Source organism: Orcinus orca, chromosome X (assembly GCF_937001465.1).
Source record: "Orcinus orca chromosome X, mOrcOrc1.1, whole genome shotgun sequence".
Taxonomy (NCBI): Eukaryota; Metazoa; Chordata; class Mammalia; order Artiodactyla; family Delphinidae; genus Orcinus; species Orcinus orca.
The window spans coordinates 89,053,003-89,079,613 of record NC_064580.1 but is presented as its reverse complement, the minus strand read 5'-3'; the positions used below and the strand labels follow the sequence as shown (position 1 = coordinate 89,079,613).

Below are 26,611 nucleotides of genomic sequence, written 5' to 3'. Positions count from 1 at the left end.
AAGGAATTTGCTAATCAGTAGAGAGAAGGACATAATAGACCAGCAACAACAAAAAAATCACCTGAAAATTAAAATGCATTTCCAATAAACATCTGGAGAGACACCAAATCACATTAACTGATGAAATACAGATACGGAGAGTTATAATTAAAAAATAGACTGTACAGAAATGTATTCAAGTAGTTGCAAAACTGAAAAAAAATACAAATATATAAAATATTTATAAATACTTAAAGGTAGATAAACACATCTGTATACACAGAAAAATACATCTGGAAAATATTTACTAATGTATTTACAATGGGTATCTGTAGGTCTATCTTCTTATAGATGGAATATATATAATTATATATATTCCATCTATATATAGATGGAATATATATAATTTGATATCTAAATATACTTTTAGCTGCTTAATATTTTGTAATTAGGAAATTTTATTAAGAGAAATGTAATAACTAATAACCACTGACAATAATTTTACATATATTTATTGTTTTAGAAAATTTTTCACACTGTACTGTTTCATTAAAAAAAAAGATCACAACTCTTGACATGACAGTTTATCTGTGTATGTGTGTGTGTTTCTGTCTTACACTTCCTTCACCCCAAAGTTTCACACAGTCTCATATGAAGATTTCTCCTTAGCTCATTCAGGGGCTAGGCTTCCTTTCTGAAGGCATGGAGCTCAGAAAGAGATTACTGCCAGGGGGGGTTGAAAATTCCACTGAATTGAAAATTGCACTGAAGCCCAAGTCTCCACTTCATTCCCTCACCTTTCAAAGCCTCCTGTTCTGAGACTTTCAGAGCTACAATTATAGCTCTGACCACCAGGGAGCATCTATCTACACTGAATACTTTTTTTTTTTTTTTAAGGAAAGGGCATGACGTTTTCCTTCCTACTCTCATTCCGGTGGTCCACCAAACTCTGTTTGCAATTTCCTTTATATATTTTAGGTCTGTTTTTTTGGGTTTTTTGCGGTACGCGGGCCTCTCTCTGTTGTGGCCTCTCCCGCCTCAGAGCACAGGCTCCGGACGCGCAGGCCCAGCGGCCATGGCTCACGGGCCCAGCCACCCCCCGGCACATGGGATCCCCGCGGACCGGGGCACGAATCCCGTGTCCCCTACATCGGCAAGCGGACTCTCAACCACTGCGCCACCAGGGAAGCCCTTAGGTCTGTTTTGTTTGACCTCTCTGGGATGTGCTGGAGTTATTTCCTGACATGTGGCTATTTTCTGTTCTTTCTATTACTTTACCCTACCTTAAGAAAACTCCATATATTGCAACAAGAATTTATTAAAGCTATGCAGGGCAGGGTCATCCCCATCCATGGAACTCAGTTCCAGTCTCTTTTGTCCCCTGTAGCATCTGAACGACCTAATACAAGCTCCTGAAACTCAGTAAGCATCAGCAACCACAGAGAGGACAAGGGCCTGGTGATTCAGGGTCCTCTCATGAGGAATACATGAAGGAAGAAAATGTAATGCAGCAGGCTTACATGCCTTTGGAGTTCCCTGGATTTATAGCTACAAGTACTTGGGACCTTGGCTTCTTAACTGCAGTTGGTGTCCTCTGCAACTGTGCCTCAGTTGGAAATGATTTCCTGGGTGTTAGGCTGGTAGCAAACTTAAGCGGCAGTAATTACAGGAAGTTAAGTCTCCTCTGACTCCCAGGGCTCTCCTCCTCTATGCCCTTGGGGAAGGGACTTCCGGTTAGGACTCCATCTTCTGTGGCCCTGAGACAGAGTTTGGGGCCTGCTGTCTCCTTCCTTGGCAGCCCTCTTTGATATTCTCTAAACCTCCAGCACCAGACCCACAGATTCTCTTCACGAGCAGCCTGTGAGGACGGTGGTGACAGATCACTGCCTTCAGGCCACCGGATGGGTGAGTTGGTCAACATGAGACCTTGTCCTCAGATCTCCATAGGGCTGGAGGGGTTCTGAGTTCCCTCCGTAACCCAAACCCACAGGACCCCCAACAATCTGACCCCCCTTTAGAGAAGGGGTGGAGAGGGCCCAGGCTGACTAGTTTCCACTCTCTTGAGGAAATGGGCCAAGTAGGCTCTGACACACCCATCCTGACTGCACATGGAAAACCTCCCCTCCTATGGAAATGGCCATGGCTGAGGTGAAATTTTCCCCCTGGTTAGGGAAAAGGCCTGAGTCATGTGACCTAGGGCTTGGAGAGTGGAGACGGTCCCCTAATTGGGGGTGGGGTTAGTATAAGCTAATATTCTTTGGATTTATACTAAAGGTGGGAGAGGGTCAGGGAACCCACGGTTACCCTTGAATTTTCACACCAACCGTTCAGGGTATAATATATTATCCCCATAGAGGTGTCTCCAGGCTTGCTTTATGGCCCAGCATATAATCTATTCTGGAAAGTTTTGTGTAGTTAATTGTTATGTACAGTGTTCTATTTTAATTAAGTAAATTTTGTTACTCATGTTTAATTTTCTACATCTAACCAAATTTTCATCTGCCTGTTTTATCTGTCACTCAGTGAGTTATGTTAAAATGTCTCACATGACTGTGGATTTGTCTATTTCTCCATTGCTTTTATCAATTTTCTTTTATTATTTATTTAGGCTGCGTTGGGTCTTTGTTGCTGTGCATTGGCTTTCTCTACTTGCGGTGAGCGGGGGCTACTCTTTGTTGTGGTGTGCGGGCTTCTCATTGTGGTGGCTTCTCTTGTTGCAGAGCATGGGTTCTAGGCACGCAGGCTTCAGTAGTTGCAGCACACAGGCCCTAGAGCACGTGGGCTTCAGTAGTTGTGGCACATAGGCTCTAGGGCACACAGGCTTTAGTAGTTGTGGCGTGTGGGCTCAGTAGTTGTGGCTTATGGGCTTTAGAGCGCAGGCTCAGTAGTTGTGGTGCACGGGCTTAGTTGCTCTGTGGCATGTGGGATTTTCCTGGACCAGGGCTTGAACTTGTGTCCCCTGCATTGGCAGGCGGATTCTTTTTTTTTTTTTCGGTATGTGGGCCTCTCACCGTTGTGGCCTCTCCCGTTGTGGAGCACAGGCTCCAGACGCGCAGGCTCAGCGGCCATGGCTCACGGGCCCAGCTGCTCCGTGGCACATGGGATCCTCCCGGACCGGGGCACGAACCTGTGTCCCCTGCACCAGCAGGTGGACTCTCAACCACTGCGCCACCAGGGAAGCCCCGGCAGGTGGATTCTTAACCACTGTGCCACCAGGGAAGTCCCTCAATTTTCAGATTGCATATTTTGGCTCTATCAAGAGGTACATAGAAATTTAGGATTTAATTAATATATTCTTGATGAATTGATCCTTTTTTCTCTAGTAATGGTTTTCCTTAAAGTATACTTTTTCTCTAATTAATAAAGTTTTACAAACTTGATGTGTTTTGACCCTTTTGGAAATTTCTCAATCATGATTTCTTCAAATATTGCTTCTCCACTGTTCATGTTCTTTGCCTCCAGGGCTCCAATTAAACATATCCTGTTAAATCTTTCCCCCTTTCTTTTGGGATTGCCACCTATTGCCCCCAATCACCACCTCAGACTCAGAGCCACTGAGCCCCATCCCTAACTCTGCAGCTGACTGTGAACAGACAATATGATGCTCCCCAGCAATCTCTTGATATCCAGAGGCTCCACTTTGACCCTGGTATGGCTACAGCAGTAATTGTAGGGCAGGTGAGGGCAGAGGGGTCTGTCTGGGAAGGATGCTCAGGGATAGTAACTTGAGGAGGTGCTGGTGCTAGAGCGGAACCAGCCAGGAGGCTCTCAGCTTCTGTTTCCCTCCTCCTGGCTTCCTGGAGACTTGATGACCTGTGATATTGGAATGGCGGGAAACCCTAGAAATGGCATGGCCACCTCCCTGCAGATCCATCCAGGGAATATGCCCAAGATGAGGACTTAGGCCCAATGCTGGGGCTGGTGGAGATGGTGGGAGAGTTTAGGTAGAAGAGGCAGATTGGTCTCAGGTATCCCCTGCTGGCATCCTCACTCTCTTTCCTCATCATAGCTTTTGTCCTTGGACCTGAGCAGCAAGAAACCCTACCAGCTGCACGGCCTATCCAACACTATGCCGAATGCTTCCAACACCAAGAACTTGAACCTCTCCAACACTGAGGTGAGGTGTGGTACCCAGTTCCATCTTTGAAGGGAAGGTGGGAAAGCTAATAGGGTGGTGACAGAGGAAGGGAAATGGATTTGTAAGGAAAGGAAGGGACTAGGGGTGCACGGCCATCCTGGCTTTGTTTCTCTGGTCCATGTGCTTCCTCCCAATAATTACAGGTGAAGTCTGCAGGGGAGATGGACAAGGGCCACCGGCTGGAGCCAGAAAGGATGTGTGTAGACAGAAGCCCCCCATGCACCACCTTCCCTGATAAGTCAACCAACATAAGGTCAGATGTATTCTCAGTTGCCCGCAGGATCCTGAGCTACACATGACAGTGCCTGTTTGCAGGGAGCAGCTGACCTGGTCCTATGGGAGGACCACAGTCCCTATGCTCTCCTCTCTGTGTCATAAAGTTGAAAAAGTTTCAACCAGCATCCAATGGGCCCCCAACCCAACATGTGCATATTTTCCATTCCTGCCTGGGATGCCTGGGCCATTCCAGGGCAGGTGATGGAAAGGGCTGCAGCAGGGGTGCCATTTCCCCTTTCTTTTCTCTTTTTCCAGACCCCCACCACAGTAGAACTTCTTTCCCTTCCCTTTGTTGTCTCTCTCTCCCTTGTCTCTAGGCTCTTATGTCTCTCTCATCTCTCCCCTCCTATCTTCACTCCCTTTCTGTTTTCATCCCCCTCCATCACCCTCCCTGAGCCCCGCCTCACTCACCTCCCTGCCCCAGCATCCTGGGCCATCCATGGGGGGAGTCCAGGTCTTGGTCCAGGTCTTGGCAGAGTGCTGGACCCCCAGTGAGGTAGCAGAGCCCTGGGCTCCCACTCCATTCCCTCTTCTCTCCACAGCCTTCAGTGGGGCCCTGGAGGAAGGAAGGGAGGGGAAGGAAGCCCTGCAGCATGGGTTTGAAATGCTGGTCCCTGTGGCACTGGAGAAGGGAGTCCGAGTAGCCTGGGTGGGAGCTACCCAGGCGAAGGAGAGGAAGGGAGGGAGGGAAGGAATATTAAAGTGAAGGTACTGAGAGAGATGAGGAGACAGTGCCTTTCAGACAGTAAGATGACAGATGCTCAGTGCTCAACAGGCAAGTGGACTGAAAACCCCTAAAATCAGGAGCAGAGGTGGGCAAAGGGTGCTGCTGGATTGGCCAGAACACACTGATCTCTGTTTATGGTATTACTGTTTTAACTCAAAGGAAGCATTGCAACCTTGAACTATCAACCACCTCTTCTCTATTTTTGGTTTTGGACAGGCCATCAGAGAATGTTTCCCGAAGTTGTTACGCCTGGTAAGTGCCTATGTAAATCATTGTCCCTTCGAATGTCGGTGGCCTCTGCACCTGCCTTCAAGCCCTTTGGGTCTTGCCTAGATCACATATTAGCATCAGAACCTTAACCATTTTGGGGGACATGGACTCCTGAAAATGACATGGATATACTTGCTGGAAAAATACCCATAAATACACACACGCACACACACAAGTTGAATATAACACTAGAGACTTTCAGGACCTCATGATGAAGACATCCACTGTAAGCTTTCCCACGGAATTTCCAGGGCCCTTTCACACCTGACCTCTGACCCTCACCCGCCTGGGCCCATCCTTTTCCCGGATCATCCAGGGCCACTCCCTTGGTCTCTACTCTTGACTTCTTCTTCCTTTCTCCAGGATGGCCAAGAGTTACTGTCACCAGTTATCAATGATGTTGACACCCCCTACGTAATAAAGCCCTGAAATGTGAGGGAGAGGATCAAACAACATTTGGGGTGTTGTGGGGAGGCTTTATCCACTGCTTACTCTCAAATGCCTTTTGATTCCAGGAAAGCTATAAAGGATCTGAGACACTGAAGAGTATGATCCTTTACTTCCTGCAGCAGTAAGTACCCTTGCCACCATGAGGAATAGAGAGGGCTGAGACTGGGCCAGGCCACCCAAGCACAGGTCTGCTCACAGAGACTTTCATGTCATGTTTGGGGCTCAGATCATACAGACAGCCTGTCCTCATTGCTCTCCCACAGGTATTACTTGATCTGTGACTCTGGAGACCGATATGGTCTCCTCGGTGCTTATCACCACAGGGCCTACTTCTCCCTGACGATTCCCTTCCACCCCAAGGACACAGCCCCGTGAGTATCACAACACAGGCTCTGCTCCCAGGCCATGTGGCTCCCCAGCAGACACAGGCCAGCTCCTGCAAACACCCACCACCCACTGTTGCTCTTTGTCTCCTACAAGCAGCTTGTGTGAGTACTTCAAGGACAGCAGGAATATGAAGAAGCTCAAGGACACTTGTGAGTGGGTGATGAGAAGACTGGGTTGGAAAGGGCAGTGAAGGAGTCAATCATAGGGCCCAGGGCGTGGCAGCCCCTGACCTTCGCTCGCTTCCCCTCCCCTCAGACCTGCGGGTCCAGCTGCTGAAGCACACAAAATGTGTCATTGTGCACATTCTCTGTGTGTTGCCCAAGACTCAACATGACTTCAGGTCCTTCGTGATGGATATGTGGTTCCAGACGGTGAGCGCCTGCTTCCTCCCTCGGGTGGGCCCAGGAACCACAGGTGGGTGGGAGGTGGAGGTGGTGACTGGGCGCCTGGGCTCTTCCCTTTCAGGAAACGATGTTCTGCTTCTCTGTCAGCGGGGTGTTCAAGGCAGGTGAGTGTGTATAGACCCACACCCCAGATGCCCCACTGCTGTCTCCCCCTGGCCAGGCTCACTCCTAGAACCACCCAGCTTCCCTGACCCCTTCCCTTCCCTTGCATTTCCCTTCCATTCCTTCCCCTTCTCTTCATTTCCCTTCCCCTCCCCTTCCTTCCCTGCCCTTCCCTCCCGTACCCCCACTCCCCTCCCCTTCCCACTCCCCTCCGTTCCCCTCCTCTCCCCTTCCGCACTGTGTTCTCCTGCCCTCAGGCTTCCCACAGACAATCCAGGTCTTAGCTGTATCCATGCCTCTCTGCTCTGCACACCCTGGGCGTTGGAAATTTATAAAAGGAAGATCATCACTGACACCTTGATTATGTGGAAGAGAGTTTGACTGGACAGAAAGAGTACTTAGGAAATCCATATGACGTACACCCACAAGAAATCATGTCAGTAGTCCCTTCTTTTTTTTAAAAAAAATTTTCTTTTTCTCATTTTTTTAAACATCTTTATTGGGGTACAATTGCTTGACAATGGTGTGTTAGTTTCTGCTTTATAACAAACTGAATCGGTTATACATATACATATGTTCCCTTCTTTACAAGCCCTTGCAAGCTCAGTAGAAGGCCAGAAAAGAACAGGAAAAGGTTCGTCCTCCAGCCTAAATTCCCTGTTGTCTGTCCTCTCTCCCATCGCTTCTTTTCATCCTTAGATTCCTTATGGGATAAAGTATGACAGGACATGGCTAATGAACTCAATCCAGAGACATTGCAGTGTCCCCTTCACTCCAGTGAACGTAAGACAGGATGCCGAAGCCAGACGCGTGGGCACAGGGAAGGGGGAGAGAGAGACCTGGTTCAGCAGGGTCTGCTGGCTTCTGAAACTATTGCTGTTGCATTCAATCCCTGTAGTTCCACTTTGTGAAAAATGGGGCTCGATTCTTTGTCCAGGAAGCTAGCACTGCCTCTGCATTGATGGATGTCAGCTACAAGATTTGTGACGAGGAGAGCCGAAAGGTGTGTGTCGAGGGCGTTACGTGTACCTCATCCTGAGGAAGGAGTACAGGCCAGGCGCTGGTTTTCTTCTTTGGAACTAGAGTTCCTGGTGCTTACCCCACCTCTTCCTGCAGATACCTGTCTTTGTCAGCCACTCTGCTATTCCCTACACTGTGCGGTATAAGTTGAAGCCAGAAGAAATGGAGCAGCTAAAGGTAATGCAGATGCAAGGCATGTTGTGTGCCAATGCTCAGACCCACCTCTCCTTCCTCCAGACCCCCGTCCCCCTCGCCCCCGATTTCCCTGCCACCACCACAGCCTCAGAGCGGCTCTCTCCATCTCTCTCTCCGCAGCTGACCTTGAGCAAACGATTTGATGTCTCCCAGCAAGCTCTTGACCTCCAGAGGCTCCGCCTTGACCCAGGTACGGCTGACAGCAGTAATTCTAGGGCGTGCGAGGGCACAGGGGTCTTCCTGGAGGGAGACTTAGGGATGGTAACGTGGGGAGGGGCTGGTGCTGGCCCCACACCCCACTCAGCCATCTGATTCCCTCCCCTCTCCTTCCTGAAGACTTGGTGGGCTATGATATTGATATATTTCTGAATCGAAGAAGCTGCATGACTGCCACCCTGCAGGTCATCGAAAAGAATTTCCCTGAGGTGAGGCTGTAGGCCCAGTGCTGGTATTAGGGTAGGGGGTGGAAGAGATGGGGAGGAGGGCAGATTTGTCTCCAAGGTCCTAGATAGTAACCTTCACTCTACCTCTTCTTGCCCCAAAGCTGTTGTCCTTGAACTTGAGCAACAACAAACTGTACCAGCTGAATGGCCTGTCTGACATTATACAGATGGCCCTCACGGTCAAGATCCTGAACCTCTCCAAAAATGAGGTGAGAAGAGGGAGCCAGGTCAAAGTTGGGTTGAGAGTGGGGGGGGCATGTTAGTGGCCATCAGAGTGATGACAGGAGGCAGGTGAAGGTACCTGTGTGGGAAGGAGGGGTCTGGGGGTGCCGGGATCCAGATGTCCCTCTTTCCCTGGGATTCCTTTTCCCACTTCCGCGCCATATTTCTCAGCTGACGTCTGTGTGGGAGTTGAACAAGATGCAAGGGCTGAAGCTTGAAGAGCTGTGGCTGCAAGGGAACCCATTGTGTGACACCTTCCCAGACCAGTCCACCTATGTAAGGTCAGTGTGAACACCCTGTCACCCTTCTTGGTGACCTTCACCCATGGGTGCCTAGACTATCTGTGACAGTGCCCCTTTGCCAAAGGTGGCAGCCCTGGTCTTCTGGGAGGATCACAGGCCCCAACTTCTGCTCTCTCTGTGCCTATCACCGGTGAGGAGTTTCCTTCCCCTGACCTGCTCACCTCTGCAGGCGCTCTGGGGTCTGTTTCCAGCTCTCTGCGCCCAGCTATATTCCAGCAAGGCCTCCCAAGAGTGTGCCCCAGGAAGCAGGGCTTCTCCTCCTCACCAGGACCAGGAGCGACCAGCCTTGATCCAGATGCTGGCGCCCTGGACTGAGAAGGGTCCTCCTGTCCAGGGCTTCTTGCTGAGAGAAGCCTTCCTTCTTCGTGCTGAGATGGGGTTTGCCTCCCCCGTTCTGAGAGGGGCCCTCTTCCCCTTCCTCCAAATGGATCCCCCCTCCTCTCCCAGGTTGACATGGGGGCTTTCCTGCGCCATGCTGAGGGCTGAGGCCATGGGTGGCTGCTGTCATGACATCCATTCTGCTGGCCCAGTGCCAGGAGCTGGACCCTCCTTGGGAAAAAGCAGGGCTCCCTGAGTCAAGGGGCCAGACGTGGGCCCCCGCCAGTGATCAGAGGGCTTCCTGAGGCAGGGGTGGAAGGCAGAGGGCAGAGGTGGTAGAGGAGACAGAAGGACAGGCCTCTGAGGGGCACTTCCCATCCCTCCCTGCACACGTCACATCATCCCGCCTGGTCCTTCACAGGAGCCCTGGGCAGCCTGAGACAGGTATGATTCCTCAGATAAAGAACCAACTCAGAGAGGTGCAGGGGTCATCAGGAGAGAAGACAGTGATCATCAGAGGGGGCCACGGATCCTCAACCCCATACTGAGCTGGGACCTGACCCTTTCCTCTTTCTGGGGAAGATCTGCCCCCATGGCTGCTCGGTTTCCCATGCCCAAGTCTGGCTGAGCTCACACAGGTGCCAAAGTTTCAGCCAGCATCCAGTGGGCCCCCAGCCCAACACGTGCATATTATCCATTCCTACCTGGTGTGTCTGGGCGATTCTGGGGCAGGTGAAGAGCCGCAACAAGTGTGCCGTTTCCCCTTTCTTCTCTCTTCTTCCCTGACCCTGACCACGGGAGAGCTTCTTTCCCTTCCCTTTGTTGTCTCTCTCTCCCCTGTCTCTGTGCCCCTATGTCTCTCTCATCTCTCCCTTCCTACCTTCACTCCCTTTCTGTCTTCATCCCCTCCATCTCCCTCCCTGAGCCCCACCTCACTCACCTCGCTGGCCCAGCATCCTGGGCCATCCCTGGGGGGTGTCGGGGTCTTGCCAGAGTGCTGGACCCCCAGTGAGGTAGCAGAGCCCCGGGCTCCCACTCCATCCCCTCTTCTCCCCACAGCCTTCAGTGGGGCCCTGGAGGAAGGGAGGGAGGAGAAGGAAGCCCTGCAGCATGGGTTTGAAATGCTGGTCCCTGTGGCACTGGAGAAGGGAGTCCGAGTAGTCTGGGTGGGAGCTACCCAGGCGAAGGAGAGGAAGGGAGGGAAGGGAGGAATATTAAAGTGAAGGTACTGAGAGAGATGAGGAGACAGTGCCTTTCAGACAGTAAGATGACAGATGCTCAGTGCTCAACAGGCAAGTGGACTGAAAACCCCTAAAATCAGGAGCAGAGGTGGGCAAAGGGTGCTGCTGGATTGGCCAGAACACACTGATCTCTGTTTATGGTATTACTGTTTTAACTCAAAGGAAGTATTGCAACCTTGAACTATCAACCACCTCTTCTCTATTTTTGGTTTTGGACAGGGCCATCAGAGAATGTTTCCCGAAGTTGTTACGCCTGGTAAGTGCCTACGTAAATCATTGTCTCTTACGAATGTCGGTGGCCTCTGCACCTGCCCTTAAGCCCTTTGGGTCTTGCCTAGATCACATATTAGCATCAGAACCTTAACCATTTTGGGGGACATGGACTCCTGAAAATGACATGGATATACTTGCTGGAAAAATACCCATAAATACACACACGCACACACACAATTTGAATATAACACTAGAGACTTCCAGGACCTCATGATGAAGACATCCACTGTAAGCTTTCCCATGGAATTTCCAGGTCCCTTTCACACCTGACCTCTGACCCTCACCCTCCAGGGCCCATCCTTTTCCCGGATCATCCAGAGCCACTCCCCTGGTCTCCACTCCTGACTTTCTCTTCCCTTCTCCAGGATGGCCAGGAGTTACCGTCACCAGTGACCGTTGATATTGACACTCCCTACATAGTAAAGCTCTGCAAGGTCAGGAAGAGGATCAAACAACATTTGGGGTGTTGCAGGGAGGCTTTATCTACTGCATAGTCTCAAGTGCCATTTGATTCCAGGGAAGCTACTTTGGATCTGATGAGCTGAAGAGCCTAGTCCTGCAATTCCTGAAGCAGTAAGTATCTCTGGGAAGCTGAGCAAGGGGGGCAGGTCTAGGACAGGTGAGGCCACCTGAGCACAGGTCTGCTCAGGGGAGTTTTCAAGTCTCATTTGAGGTCCAGACCACAGAGATAGACTGTCTTCATTGCTCCTCCTTAGGTACTACTTGATCCATGACTATGGAGACAGACAGGTTCTCGCGGGTGCTTATCACGAGGAGGCCTGCTTCTCCCTGATGATTCCCTTCCACCCCAAGGACCCAGCCCCGTGAGTATGACAGTACAGCCTCTGCTCCCGGGCCGTGTGGCCCCCCAGCAGACACAGGCCAGCTCCTGCAAACACCCACCACCCACTGTTGCTCTTGGTCTCTTAGAAGCAGCTTGTGCAAGTATTTCAAGGACAGCAGGAATATGAAGAAGCTCAAGGACCCCTGTGAGTGTGTGATGGGAAGACTGGGTGGGAAAGGGCGGTGAAGGGGTCAATCATAGGGCCCAGGGCGTGGCAGCCCCTGCCCTTCGCTCGCTTCCCCTCCCCTCACAGACCTGCGGGTCCAGCTGCTGAAGCACACAAAACGTGTCATTGTGCACACCCTCTGTGTGTTGCCCATGACTCAGCATGCCTTCAGCTCCTTCGTGGTGGACACGTGGTTCCAGACGGTGAGCGCCTGCTTCCTCCCTCGCGTGGGCCCAGGAAGCCGCAGGTGGGTGGGAGGTGGAGGTGGTGACTGGGCGCCTGGGCTCTTCCCTTTCAGGAATCGATGCTCTGCTTCTCCGTCTGCGGAGTGTTCAAGGCAGGTGAGTGTGTGTAGACCCCCAGCGCAGATGGCCCACTGCTGCCTCCCCCTGGCCAGGCTCACAGCCAGAACCACCCAGCGTCCCTGACCCCTTCCCTTCCCTTCGCTTTCTTTCCCCTTCCCTTCCCTACCCTCCCCTTGTATTCCCTTCTGTTCCCTCCCCTCCCCTCCCCTCCCCCCGCCTCCCCTTCCCCACTGTGTTCTCCTGCCCTCAGGCTTCCCACAGACAACCCAGGTCTGAGCTGTGTCCATGCCTGTCTGCCCTGCATACCCTGGGCGTTGGTGACGCAGGCTGTGGATTTTGGTGGCTCTCATCCCAGATCCTTACTCTGAGAACTTGGGCCGTTACTGAACCTCTCAGTTTCCTCATTTGCAAAATAGGGTAGTAGTATCCACCTCTTGGGCGGCTGTGAAAAATGCACCCCGAGAACTTGGGCAGTGGTCGTCAGGGGTCCTGTCACTGGGTGCAGACTGCTCCTATAGTTGCGCTCCCCATTCCCGACACCCTGGCCCCCGTGAACAACTGCCCTCTCAGCATGAGTGTCCAGTCACACCCTGACTGGGGACCGCCGTGTGAGCGTGTACAGCACATGCAGCTGTAAGGGGTACTGTGGTTTGTTTGCTGTTGAAGTGGAAGGAAGTTCTCAGCACTGTGTGCGTTCCTTCACCCAGACCTTCATCGCTACCCCTGCCCGCGACTGCAGGTGACAGCCCTGTTGTGGGCGGGAATGCCCATCCCCACCTGGGCTCAGGGGCGAGGCAATGTGGTGGCAAAGACCTTAGGTTTACTCAGTATTGTGGAAAGCCAGCAGGGGGATCCCAGGAGCAGTGTAGCCTAGTGGTTAAGAAGAGTATGGGCCTGGAATCGGCCTATGCGTTCACTCCTTGACCCAACACTCACTCGCTGTGTGACCTTGGTCAATTCCCATGACCTCTGTGTGACTCAGTGTCTTCTTCTGAGAATGGGGATCAGACTGTCCACCCCTTGCACTGTGGTAAAGGGTAAATGCGAAATTGCCCCTGGTTTGGGGATGAACCTATAAATCAAGTGAAGGTGGTAGACAGTCTCTCCAAAGGTGGGCTCTGTGGGGAGGGGCAGAGGTACCAGTCAAGGAACCTGGGAGACAGACACAGGAGGGACGTGGAAGGAATCTGGTTGCTGAGTGCCAGTGGGAGCAGAGTCAGTATTGGGGGTGTGGGTGTCCATCCACCAGTTGTCTGAGGCCCCATTTTTCCTTCAGTCTGTGCATCGTGAATGACGAGCTGTATGTGAGGGATGCCGACCCCAGCGAGACCCAGAGTGTGTTCTCCATCCCACTGCCTACACCCACCTCCAGCTCCATGCACCCCCTCTCCCAGCAGCAGCAGGACATCATGCAGGCATCCTCCACCCCATCTGAGATGAACCGCTAGTGGTCTCAAAAGTGAGTGCTGGGGTTGCATGGGGATAGGAGGGAGCTGGGAGGAGTAGAGGAGTGATTAATGGGAATTTTCAGGTAATTATTTTAAATCTATTTTTCCTTACAAACGTTTACTTGTGAGAAATACCCTAATTTCATACTAATACATTTCCATGTATTATAAAATACAGGTATCCTATCTTATATACTGTCTTGAAACTTCTTTTATTATTAGTGCCAGCATAGTTTCTTCTCAGTATATGTGAAGCTACATTATTCTTTCTAAGATCAATATATTAAACAATTGAATTCCAGGAAGCCATAAGCTATTATTGATAGGCATTTAGCTTTTCGCCTCTTTTTCAGCATTACATGCAGTGGCATCTGCTCATTCTGGTACATACATGTTGGTAAACTTGAAGGCTTGCTCTTGTAGCATAGATGTAGCAGTGAAGTTGTGTGGTCAAGTGTCTCCAGTTTGGTCCTAAGGGAGGTCATCTATCCTCCCCCACTAGAGGTGCTTTCAGTACAATGACTAGACTATACCAGAACTAAAAATTTCTTTACTCATCAAAAAGTGAATTCTGAGAATTCAGAGATAAGAAGAAATAGACGTCTAGGGTTTCAGGAAGGTGAAGGTGGACAGAAGTCAGGTGCCCGGGGGTTGACACTCACGGCTGCTGGCTCTGCTGACATCCCAATTCTTTCTCTTTACTTTCTTCAGTCCAAGGGCAAAATTCCACATGTGACCCTCATCCACTGACCTGGGATCTTGAGAACAAAACTCTGCAAATGAGCCTTTAGATGTCATTTTCATCCTCATCATATTTGTCACCTCTCTTCTCTTAACTGAAGCCATATCCATGACTAAGCTTGCAGTCCAGCTAATCAGGAAGCCAAAGTTTACCGTGTAGGCCTGCCCGTTGTTTTATATTTTTCCCACACATGATCCTTGTTTATCTTTATATTAAAGAGTAACATTGCACATTGTATGTTGTGTGTCTTGGATTGCTCTTCCCCTGACCCAACCATGAGTTAGTGGGGCCAGGACCAAAAAGTCCCCTCTCCCACATCATCCCTGGCAGTCTCTAGCATTTATATCCGACCTACACAGTGCTTGAAAATTATAGAGTAAGGACTCCATTCCTGGACAACCCTAAAATCCAAGCTTTGCCTCCTGATAACCTTCTCTCCACCACTTCAGTACTCACAAGTTGTGACCGTTCTGATGTTCACTTCTATAAGCAAACATAAGGTATTTAGCAAGTAAAGTACCATATTTACTCCAATAATTATGGATTTCTTAATCATTTAACAGGTCTAAAACTGTGTTAACATTTTTATTAGGTTCTTAGGTTCTGTACCTAAGACGATTTTCCCCACAACTCCTGTGTTGTTTTTTTAACTTTTTTATTTTGAAATAATTATCGATTTACCAGAAGTTGCAAAAAAATGTGTACAGAGGTCATGTATACCCATCACTCACCTTATCCTAATGATAACACCTTGTATTACTTTAGTACAGTATCGAAACTAAGAAATGGACATTGGTACAATCCACTGAGCTTACCACAATTTCGCCATTTTACATGCACTCTTTTGTGTGTTAGAACACTTGTGCATAATACTTATATATATAATTCCATGCACTTTTACCAGCAGTGTAGGTGTTCTAACTATCACCACAAACAAGATCAAAAACTGTTTCATCACCACACGTTTCCCTCATGTTAGCCTTTATAGCCACACCCACCTTCTTCCTGATCCCACATCCCTAAACTCTGTCAAACACTATTATAATTTCCTAAATGTCATAGAAATGGAATCATATAGTACACTACCTTTAGGAATGGATTCCTTTCACTCAGCATAATTCTCCTGAGATCCATCCAAGTTGTAAAGTGTGTCTATCGTCTGTTCCTTTTTATTGCTGAATAGGATTCCACGGTGTGAATGTACCACAGTTTGCTTACCCATTCCCCTGCTGAAAGACATCTGGGCTATTTCCACTTTTTAACTATTGTGAGTAAAACTGTGATGAACTTCATGTAAAGGTTTTTGTGTAAACATGAATTTTCATTTCTCTGGGTAAATTGCCCAGAGTGCAACTGCTGTATCATTTGGTAATCGCATGTTTCCTTTTGAAAAACCTGCCATATTGTTTTCCAGACGGCCTGTACCATTTTGCATTGCCTTTGGCAATGTGTGAGTGACTCAGTTTATCCAGTGTTGCCTGCATTTGGTTTTGTCACTGTTTTTTTCAGCCATTCTGATAGGTGGGTTTAACATTTCATTGTGCTTTTAATTTGCATTTGCATGATGGCTAAAGATGTTGAATAGCTCTTCCTAAGCCTGTTTGCCCTCTGTTCATGTCTTTCATCCATTTTATAATTGGATTAAGAGGCAAGAAGTTACCTCTAGAGAGCTGCCCTGGCTCTGGCTAACAGGCAGAGTAAGAGAATGTGAGGCCCCTCGAGACTCACTTTTCTTGACAGGGAGGGCAGAAGTGGGGCTGAAGCTATTAAATGTTCCTCAAATTAGGACTGAACTTGGATATGGAACAGGATTAAGAGGTGGGGGCATCTCTGGGTCCATCTGGGGAGATCTGGATAGGGCAGAAAAAGACGGGGGATATGGGGTAGAGGAAAAACAGTGGAAGGAGGGAGATATGGGGGGATGCCTTCTAAATGATGCTAGATTCATCACTCTCAGCCTGCTCAATGGAGTGCAAAAAACTATTCTCCTAGACGTGTGGTTTTCAACTCTGGATATCCATTAGGATCCCCTCGAATGCTCAGATTCAACCAACTGAATCAGAGCCTCTAGGGATAAGCCCAGTCATCAGTATCTTTAAGGTTCACCCCAGTTGATTCTAATGAGCTGTCAAAATTGAAAACCTTATCTGATGGTGTATTAGTTTGCTATGGCTGCCATAACAAGACACCACAGGCTGAGTAGCTTAAACAACAGAAATTTATTTCTCACAGTTTTAAAGGTTGGAAGTCCAAGATCCAGGTGTCCACAGGTTTGGTTTCTTCTGAGGCCTCTCGCCTTGGCTTGCAAATGGCCTCCTTCTTACTCCTTCTTCACATGGTTGTCCCTCTGTGCACACACACCCTGGTATCTCTTTACGTGTCCTAAACTCCTCTTATAAGGAAACCAATCATATTGGATTAGTGTCTACCCTAACGGCCTCATTTTAATTTAATCACCTCTTTAAAGGCCCTATCTTCAAACACAGTCACATTCTGAGGTACTGGGGGTTAAAGTTTCAACGTATGAATTTGGGTAGGACACAGTTCGGTCCACAACAGATGGTATGAGAAACACCATGGTCTGAGAAATTCATCTCCCTTTTAGCCACCTTCCTGGAACTACTATACAACACTTCTGCCATCACCTCATTAGGTGGAAGTCGGTCATGTGAACATTCTTGGCTGCAAAGGAGGCTATAAATGTGGTCTTTTACTGGAAACATTACTGTCCCAAATAAATTTGGGATTCTTTTATTAAGAAAGAAGGAGAATAGGTATAGAACATATGGTACACTTTCACACCCAAGGCAGCTAGAAGCACCACCTCAATTATCATGTCCTTTCTACCCAGTTTTCCAACCACAGTTTTCATGGGTTCAAACAAAACTGCTGCTTCAGAGACACCTGAGCTCACTCTCCCATCCTCCCAAATCCCATGTCCCAGACTATGCCTGAGTCCTCACAACTTAGCATGCTAAATCTACGTCATTCACTCACTCACTCATTCATTCAACAAATATTTATTGGTTACCAGTGATATGTGAGGCACTGTGATAGGCACTGGAGATAAATCAGAGCACCTGACAGACAGGGTCATGGTTCTCATGGAGCTCACATTCTACAGGGGTTGATACACTCAAGATTTGAGAGCCATTAAGAAAATAATATGGGAAAATGTGACAGAGAATGACTAGGGTGGGGAAATCAAGGAAGGATTTTCTGAAGACGTAACTTAGATTTAATATTCAAATAACAAGAAGTACACAGTCAGCAGTGGGAAGATATAGGAGCTGAGCCCTCGAGGCAGAGGGAAGAGCAAGACGAAAGGCCCTAAGATATGGGCAAGCTTGGCAGTTTTAGGGAACAGCTTGTATGCCAGTGTGTAGTGGGAGGACAGTGTTAGAAAATGAGGTGAGAATGGTAGGAGGGGCCCAATAACAGAAGGTCCTGTGGGCCATGGTAAGGACTCTGGGTTTTGTTCTTATTATGATGGAGCCATTGGGTGCTTTCTGAAAGGAAGGGAATTATTATTATAATCTACCTTATTAAAGCTCATTCTAAATGTTCCTTGGAGGACAGACTGAAATAGAGCAACTGTAAGATCAAGAGACAAGATTAGGAGGCTACTACTACACACATGACAGTGAGAGGTTACAGTCTCGTAGACTACAGTCGTAGCAATGGAAGGGGTGAGATGGGGTTTGAGATGAGATGTATCTTGGAAGTACTGAACTTGTTGATGAAGTCCACGTTTGTGGTAAGGGATAGAGAGGAATTAAGTGTGTCTCTTGGAATGTGGGTTTTTGCAGCTGGGTTAAGGCGGTTTTCTTCGATGGGGAAATGAATGGAGGACCAGCTTCGGTGCAATGCCAGGAAACTGACAGTTCTGTTTTGACCATGTCGTTTGTGGAGCCTACGAATAATCTCGGTGGGGAGCATGTGGTTGGATGTATAAGTCAGGAGATCCTGAGAAAATTCTTGGCTGTGGCAAAAAAAAAAAACCCAAAACAAAACAAAAATCAAGCATGCAAGCAAACACACGAAAAACCCAACTGTACAGTTCAATCTGAAAATACAGGTTGATTCCACATATGAGCATGACTCCAGATTCTGGAGGGGATACAAAGACTCCAGATTCTGGAAGGGATACAAAGACATATTAAAAGCCAACTTCACTGAGCTATAATTTATGTTCAACATAATGCATCCATCTTTTTTTTTTTTTTTTTTTTTGGCTGTGCTGCGTGGCTTGCCCGATCTTAGTTCCCCAACCGGGGATCGAACCTGGGCCCCTTGCAGTGAGAGCACCGAGGCTTAACCACTGGACTTAGCTATAAGGCTAAGGCTCTGGCCTGCCAGGGGCTACGAACTGTCAGAGAAGAAAGACATATGTGTGGCATATAACTATCATTCATCCACTTATTCATTCATGCACCTAGTGCATGTCAAGCTTAGTGCTAAGAAGGGAAGATAGGGCCATGAAAAAATTCAGACAATGTCTCTGTCTTCCTGAAGATTAGGAGTCGAAATAGAGAACTGCAAGTGGCTCTGGTTGCTAAATAGTAAGGGAGGTATTTGGTGAGATAATTGGGCCCCCAAAAGGTCTAACCCCAGTGCACAGACGCAACTCTTCCCCTTCTGCATGTCTCATAGACAATGCTGTGGCATGACCTAGAACATAGAGCTGTTAGAATAGAATGAGCCTGAACATTCTGTGCATAAATGGCTGAGGAAACAGCTTTCCAAACCTTCCACCCAGCAATCAGCCCTGATTATGTGCAGAAGTAGATCTCAATTTCATTTAATTCTCACAGTTGGAGTTGTATGACTAATTATTTTGTCTCTGTATCTAATTAAGAAGCTGAGGTTAAGAAGGGTCAAGTGTCTTGGAAGAAAATAGCAGATCTATTGATAATAGGAAAGGGTTAGATTTTAAGCTGTGAGCTGTTAACTAGTGTGGAATACTAGTTCCCATCCTTTAGGTCCAGGCTGAGGTAGTAGCAATGGAAATTTCTCAGTCAAATGCTTGGGATTCATTGGCCATTCGAGAATTTTAGGAACTGGAGAAGCTATAGGAAAATGAAAGCCTAACATACCATCCTCCTGCCTGCTCCGCATCATTGCTCCTGCCTCTGCTCTCTTGTTTTCTATGATAACGTCATCTTAACATTAGGTTTTGTTATTGACTGAACTGTGTTCTCCCAAAATTCATATCCTGAAGCCCTAACTACCAGTGCCTCAGAATGTGACTGGATTTGGAGATAGGGCCTTTAAAAGGTGATTAAGTGAATTTAAGGCTGTTAGGGGATACGTTAATCCCATCTGACTGCTGTGTTTATAAGAAGAGGAGTTTAGGACACACAGAGAGACAGCAGAAGTGTGTATACAAAGAGGGACAACCATGTGAAAAAGCAGCAAGAAGATGGCCATCTTCAAGCCAAGGAGAGTGGCCTTAGAAGAAATCACCCCTGCTCACACCTTGATCTTGTACTTCCAGCCTCCAGCACTGTGAGAAACAAATTTCTGTTGTTAAGCCACTTAGTCTGTGGTATTTTTGTTGTGGCAGTCTGAACAGTCTAATACAGGCATTATGAATGTGTTTCAGTAGGTCATGAAGCAGGTAGAGTAGACTGTCAGAAAGGATGAAAATAAAGTGATGGTAAAAAATACCAATGATCAGTAAAACTGAAAGAAACGTGGTTAATTTGTATCACTATCAGGCAAAATAGACATCAAGCAATTGCAACCAAGAAGGCTACTATCAAACCATAAAAGAAAATGTATTGAGAAGATTACAAATTCTGAACTTACATTCACCCGATAACATATCTTCAAAAACATATATAGCAGTAAGTAACAAAGCTACAAGTAACAGAAAGTAAAATCCACTTTTGTGTATACGATAAGGAAAGATACTTGCTTATATAACTGAGAGCCCAGAGGTAGAGGAGACTTTAGGTTCGTTGATCCAGTGGCTCAAAGATATAAAGACTCAGGCCCAATCTTGAACCAATGACTGTGGCTAGGGACACAGGATTATTGCGTGAGATCTAGAGTAACTCTGGTCTCACCCTTGGAACTAGCAGGCAAATTCCCCCCAACATGTGACTGTACGAGGGAGGAAATGCACTAATGAAAATTTGAGACCACTTAGGAAGATGAGGAATGTATATTGCGTAGGTAAACAAAAATACCACCTTCCGGCACCATTTGAAAGCACAATTATCAATATGAGCATAATACCCACAGTACTCAAGCTCAAATGGTTTTCAACTACTATGCCTTTCCAGGTAACAAATACTTCTATTCAGGAAATACCTACATTGAATCAGTGAATGGGTAGTTACAAAGCACTAGAGCTCTCACCCCTGCAGTAAGTTTAGGAAGGACCACAAAGGCATCCATGGTAGCGTACTTAAATCTCTTTTTCTTTCTCAAATTTTTGGCAAAGCTTTTTCTTTACTATCGTACTTTGATATTATTGTGTCAGGATAGTTTGACACAATGGATTCTTTACAGTTACAATTTCATCAAGTATTACCATTCTGTACACATACAACACAGAGTTCATAAAGACATGAAAGATGAGAAGCAAGAAAATTGTCAACATTTATGATCAGCAACAATTTTCTTTAAAGAGCACCATTAAAATTCAATATGGAATATCTTTAAAAGCTTCAAGCTTTTAGAAGAAATTCAGTCTCATGAAAATGTAATAAAATTAAAGAACATCTTCTGTTAATGTACATATTTGTAAATATGCAAAAAGGAATATTCCTCTGGGAACACTAGCCCAAGAACCACCGCAGCCCTGCCGCCTGGCATACCAGGACCCAGCCCATACACCAACAGGCTGGCACCAGCTCTGGGACACATTGGGCCCCTCAACCAGCTGCTCCTGGATCTGGCCCCACTCACCAGTGGGATGACGCCAGCTTTGGGACACCCCAGACCCCATACCCAGCCATGTCAGGAACTGGGCCCACACACCAGCAAATCGACACTAGCTTCAGGACTCCAAGGCCCTGCAGCCAGAGACCCAGGAACCTGGCTCTGCCCACCAGCGAGCCAGCACTAGCTCCAGGACTCGCTGGGCCACAGCCCCACCCACCAGCAGGCCAACACCAGTTCCAAGACACCTTGGACCCCTCAGCCAGCTGCCCTGGGATCCAGCCCCACTCAACAGTGGGCCAACACCAGCTTTTGGACACCCCCAAACCCGGCAGCCAGCCATGTGGAACTGGCCCTGCCCACCAGCAGGCTGACACTAGATACAGGACCTCTAGCCCCACCACCACCCACTGCAGAGCCTAGCACCACCCACCAGTGGGCCAGCGCTAATCCCGGGACTTCCTGGGGCACTGCAGCCAGCAGCCTCATGACCCAGCCTCACTCGCCAGTGGCCACCAGCCTCTGCACAAGGCAGGGCCTGGCAACCCACTGGACCAGGGGCCAGCCACACCTACCACACCACCCACAGTAGTGTGCTGGTCACAGCAGAAGGACACATGCAGCCCTAACAGGGGGCACCCTTAGAGCATATAGCTCTGGTGACCAGAGGGGAGAGCTCGGCTGGGTCACACAGGACGTCTCCTACAAAAAGCCACTTCTCTACGGTTGGGAAATGGAGCCAACCTAACAGACACAGAAAAATAAAATAGCAAATTGGACAAAATGAGGAAACAGAGGAATCTATTCCAAACAAAGGAACATGATAAAACCCCAGAAGAAGAACAAAGTGAAGTGGAGATAGGCGATCTACCTGATAAAGAGTTCAGGGTAATGATCATAAAGATGTTCAAAGAACTCAGGAGAAGCTTGGATGAACAGAGTGAGAAGTTTTTAACAAAGATTTAGAAAATATGAAGAAGAACCACACAGAGAAGAATACAATAACTGAAATGAAAAATACACTACATGGAATCAACAGTAAATGAAATGATGCAGAGGAATGGACGAGCAAGCTGGAAGACTGAGTAGTAGAAATAACTGAAGCAGAATAGAAAAAAGAGAAAAAGAGAAAAAGAAATAGGACAGTTTAAGAGACCTCTGGGACAACAGCAAGTGTACTAACATTTGCATTATAGGGGTCTGAGAAGGAGAAGAGAAAGAGAAAGTGAAAGGGGCAGCGAACATATTTGAAGACATGATAGCTGAAAACATCCCTAACCTGGGAAAGGACAGAGATATCCAGGTTTAGTAAGCACAGAGAGTCCCAAACAGGGTCAAGCCAAAGGAGACAACACCAAGACACACTGTAGTTAAAATGGCAAAAATTAACGATAAAGAGAGAATATTAAAAGCAGCAAGGGAAAAGCAACAAATAACATACAAGGGAACTTCCATAAGGCTATCAGAGCAACTGGAATGAATCCAACTGGATCACGGTGTATGATCTCTTTTTTCTCTTGGTGAGCCTGGCTAGAAGTTTGTCGATTTTGTTTGTCTTTTCAAAAATCTAGCCCTTGGTTTTATTGATCTTTTGTATTTTTATCTCTATTTTATTTCTTTCCCAAAGAACTGACTTTGGGAATTTTTTGATTCTTCTTTTTCTAATTCTTTTTCTCTTTCTGTATATTTGAGATTTTTCTTGTTCCTTGAGGAAGGCCTGAATCGCTATGTACTTCCCTCTGAGAACTGCTTTTGCTGCATCACAGATTTTGGAAGGTTGTGTTTTCATTGTCATCTGTCTTGAGGTATTTCCTGATTTCTTTGATTTCATCATTGACCCACTGGTTTTCTGGTAGCATGTTGTTCAGTCTCTATGTATTCGTTCTTTTCCCAGTTTTCTTTCTGTGGTTGATTTCTAGTTTCATATCATTTTGGTGATAAATGATGCTTGAAGTCATTTCTATCCTCTTAAATGTGTTGAGGTTTGTTTTCTGATCTAGTATGTGGCCTTGCCTCGAGAACGTTCCTTGCACACTGGAAAAGAATGTGTACTCTGTTTATTTGGGGGATGTAGTGTCCTGTAGATATAAATTAAGTCCAAGTGGTCTGTTGTGTCATTTAGGGCCTCTGTTGCCGTATTGATCTTCTGTCTGGAAGATGTGTCCATTGATGTCAGTGAGGTGTTAAAGTCTCCTAGTATTATAGTATTCCTGTTAATTTCTCCCTTTATGTTTGTAACTATTTGTTTTATATATTTAGGTGCTCCTATATTGGCTGTATATATGCCAACTAGTGTAATATCCTCTTCTTTATTGATCCCTTTATCATTATATAATGTCCTTCTTTGTCTTTATGTACTTTAAGTCTATTTTGTCAGATATGTGTATTGCTAACCCCGCTTTCTTGTTGTTTCCAGTTGCATGAAAGAGCCTTCCATCTGCTCACTTTCAATCTGTCTGTGTCATGTGCCCTGAAGTGAGTCTCTTATGGGCAGCATATTGTAGGTTCTTGGTTTTTTTGTTTTTTTTTTTTTAATCCATTCAGCCACTCTGTCTTTTGATGGGAGCATTTAGTCCACTGATATTTAAAGTAATTATTGATAAGTATGTACTTACTGCCATTTTAAACCTTGTTTCCCAGTTGACTTTGTAGTTCTCTATATCTTTCACTTTGGCCATTTTAATTATGCTACGTCTTGGTGTCACTCTATTTGGGTTCTTCTTGTGTGGGACCCTCTGTGCTTCCTGTACCTGGATATCAGTTTTCTTCTTTAGGTTTGGGAAGTTTTCAGCCATAATTTCTTCAAATACATTTTCTATCCCCTTTTCTCTCTCCTCTTCTTCTGGTACCCCTATTATGCATATGACTGTGCACATTATGCATATGATTATGCATATTACGCATGCTTTATATTATCCTATAGATCTCACATGTTTTCTTTATTTTTAAAAATTTGTCTTTCTGTTTGCTGTTCTGATTTGGTGATTTCCATTATTCTATCTTCCAGATCACTTATTTATTCTTCTGCTTTAGTTTGTCTGCTATTTATTGCTTTTAGTTTGTTTTTTATCTCGGCAATTGAGTTGTCTAGTTTTGATTGATTTCTCTTTATAGTTTCTAGTTCTTGTTGCAGGGATCTGCATTTCTATCAATAATCTTTCTTAATTTCTTTAGCCTTTTTCTTACCTCCTTTCTGAATCTGGGGACTAGTAGACTGGTGAGGTCTCTTTCATTATTTGTTCCTTCAGGGGATTTCTCTTGTTCTTTTCATTGGGAATAGTTCTTCTGTTTTTCATTCTACTTAACTTTCTTTGTCTCTGAATTTAGGAGAAGCATGAATCTACTGTGTTCTTGAAGGGGTGTTTTGAGGTTGGAGGATTCCTGTGTAGACGGTACGAGTCCAATATTTTTGGTGCAAGGGCTGGTTTTGCTGTGGGTGCTTGCCACATATTTCCTTAAATTGTGCTGGCCCTTGTTCCCTTGATAGGGGGTGTGTTTGAAGTTGTGTTGACCAGAGCCTGCACTGGTTGTTGGCTGGGGCCTCCTCTTTGCTCTATGGCTGTCACAGCCCTGTTGGGGCTGGGGCCTGCTTCCCAGCTGTTGGAGTAGAAGCCCTGAGGGTCAGGTTCAGTCAGGTTCCATTGCCCCTGAGCACACGCCCTGATGCAAAGGAGGTGACCACTGAAGCTAATGAGGTCCGTGTGGTCACCACAAACCTATGTGCCTCCCGTGCAGGCATCCATGGTTCTGCCCAGAAGCAGCCCAAGGTTGCATCCCTTTCTCTGTTGTGTTCATCCCAGACCTAGTGCTGGGCTGTGGTGTGGAGTAGGCTGGTGCTGGCGGCCGGGGCCCTGTGGCTACAGGAATTGAGGTGGTTGTGCCGCTGCCTGGAACCTGGGCTGCCTCTGTGGAAGCCCTCTCCCAGGACCTGTCAGCTCCAGATCTGGCTCCAAGCTATGGTGTAGAGTGAGCAGGGCCAGTGTGCTCCCACCGTGAAATGAACGGCTGCATACTCCTGCCAAGAGCCCGTCCAACCGAGATGCAGTGCCCAGCTGCTGTGCCTTTCCATGGTGCCATGTGGTGCATGTGCTGGCAAAGTCCACCATGGGCAGACCTGCCCCCACTGTGTGCACACTGACAATGGGCACTGTGGCAGGACCTGCCCCCACTATGTGCGGGCTCACCATGGGCTTCTTGGTTTGGCCCAGACCATACCCCAGGCCCTCCGGGCTGTCTCCACACATCTAGATCAAGTCCTCTCCCTGGACCTGTCTACCTAAGATTCCATACTCAGCTGCTGTGTGCATCTGTGGCCCCACCACCTTGTGTGTGCTTTGGATTGGGAAGTGCAGCAAGGCAGCAGCCGCCAGTGCCAGTCTCTCTCTGCCCTGATTGTTAGCAAGCCAGCATCCATGCATTCCTTGTGAGTAGAATTTAGGCTTTTCCATCCCCTCCATCTATCCCAGTGGCTTTTCCAGCAGGCAAGGGGGCTCCCCGAGGCAAGGGTCTGCCTATGTGTACCTTTCCTCCTCTCTCCCACGGGTGCCAGGACCGTCCTCATGCCTTTAAAATTTTTTCTGTCCTTCCTGGATACGTAGAGATATTCCTTGCAGCTTTGGTTGTGTAGGAGATCCTCTGCCAGTTTCCAGTTGGTTTTCTGTGAGAATTGCCTCACATGTAGGGGTATTTTTGATGTGTCTGTGGGGAGAGGTGAGCTCCACATACTCCTACTCCACCATCTTGATCCCCCTCCCCATTTGGGAGACTTTGAACTGCATCAAAGTGTCCCATATAAAAACAGATACACTAGACTAAATTAGAATTTCAGAATCCAGTGATAGTCAACTATTGCAAGTGCCTGTCATTTTTTAGAGAGCACAGGATATGCCATGTTTTTCCAGATTTTGTGGGAAAAAAAGGTAGAGCATCATGTACATTTTAGATTATCGCTGGCCCCAAACAGGCTACATGAAGTAGATAATTAAAAAATCATCTGGTGATGTTATGGAAATGCAAAGTTCATTGACATAATTTAGTCCTCAGAGCCTGTTTTTATTCTAAAGAAAACTGGCAAAGGTCACTCATTTACATCATATGGGAACATATCCACCAGCAGTAGATGCCAGTGTGATATCTTAACAAGGAAACAATGTGGCTGTTTACATAAAAACCCATCTCACAATACTTTCAAAGTCTATAGTTAGAATTATTTGGGGGGGTGTGGCAAAAAAATAGTTACAATGAGTGGATAACAAGAGCCAAGCTAGGACCACTTCAATTCTCCCTGTCTCATAATTTTTAAAGCCTTGAAACACACTTATTTAATTTTTAAATAGTCTTCACGCGGATGGGATTTTCAAACTGTATCAGAGAATCATACCATCACAAATGACATAGTCTATGAGCAAAAACCCTGTAAGGAATCCCTGCCTTCTCGCCCCCTTCCATCCTTTGGCCTCAAAAGAAGT

The 26,611-nt window shown here is 47.1% G+C and overlaps 1 protein-coding gene across 1 annotated transcript in view; it reads left to right on the top strand.

Annotated features, from left to right (window-relative positions):
* The first annotated feature begins 1,466 nt into the window (after positions 1-1,466).
* LOC101287280 (nuclear RNA export factor 2) overlaps positions 1,467-26,611 on the top strand; it is a 34,234-nt gene continuing 9,089 nt past the window's right edge. The window contains 25 exon segments of the mRNA XM_049704520.1: positions 1,467-1,615; positions 1,806-1,884; positions 3,989-4,096; positions 5,337-5,372; positions 5,754-5,822; positions 5,906-5,961; positions 6,104-6,211; positions 6,321-6,376; positions 6,483-6,661; positions 7,433-7,516; positions 7,632-7,736; positions 7,850-7,930; positions 8,069-8,138; positions 8,285-8,373; positions 8,493-8,600; positions 8,785-8,894; positions 10,694-10,730; positions 11,113-11,181; positions 11,265-11,320; positions 11,464-11,571; positions 11,678-11,736; positions 11,845-11,960; positions 12,056-12,098; positions 12,729-12,801; positions 13,339-13,521. Coding sequence (XP_049560477.1) covers positions 1,467-1,615; positions 1,806-1,884; positions 3,989-4,096; positions 5,337-5,372; positions 5,754-5,822; positions 5,906-5,961; positions 6,104-6,211; positions 6,321-6,376; positions 6,483-6,661; positions 7,433-7,516; positions 7,632-7,736; positions 7,850-7,930; positions 8,069-8,138; positions 8,285-8,373; positions 8,493-8,600; positions 8,785-8,894; positions 10,694-10,730; positions 11,113-11,181; positions 11,265-11,320; positions 11,464-11,571; positions 11,678-11,736; positions 11,845-11,960; positions 12,056-12,098; positions 12,729-12,801; positions 13,339-13,521 — 2,231 coding nt within the window.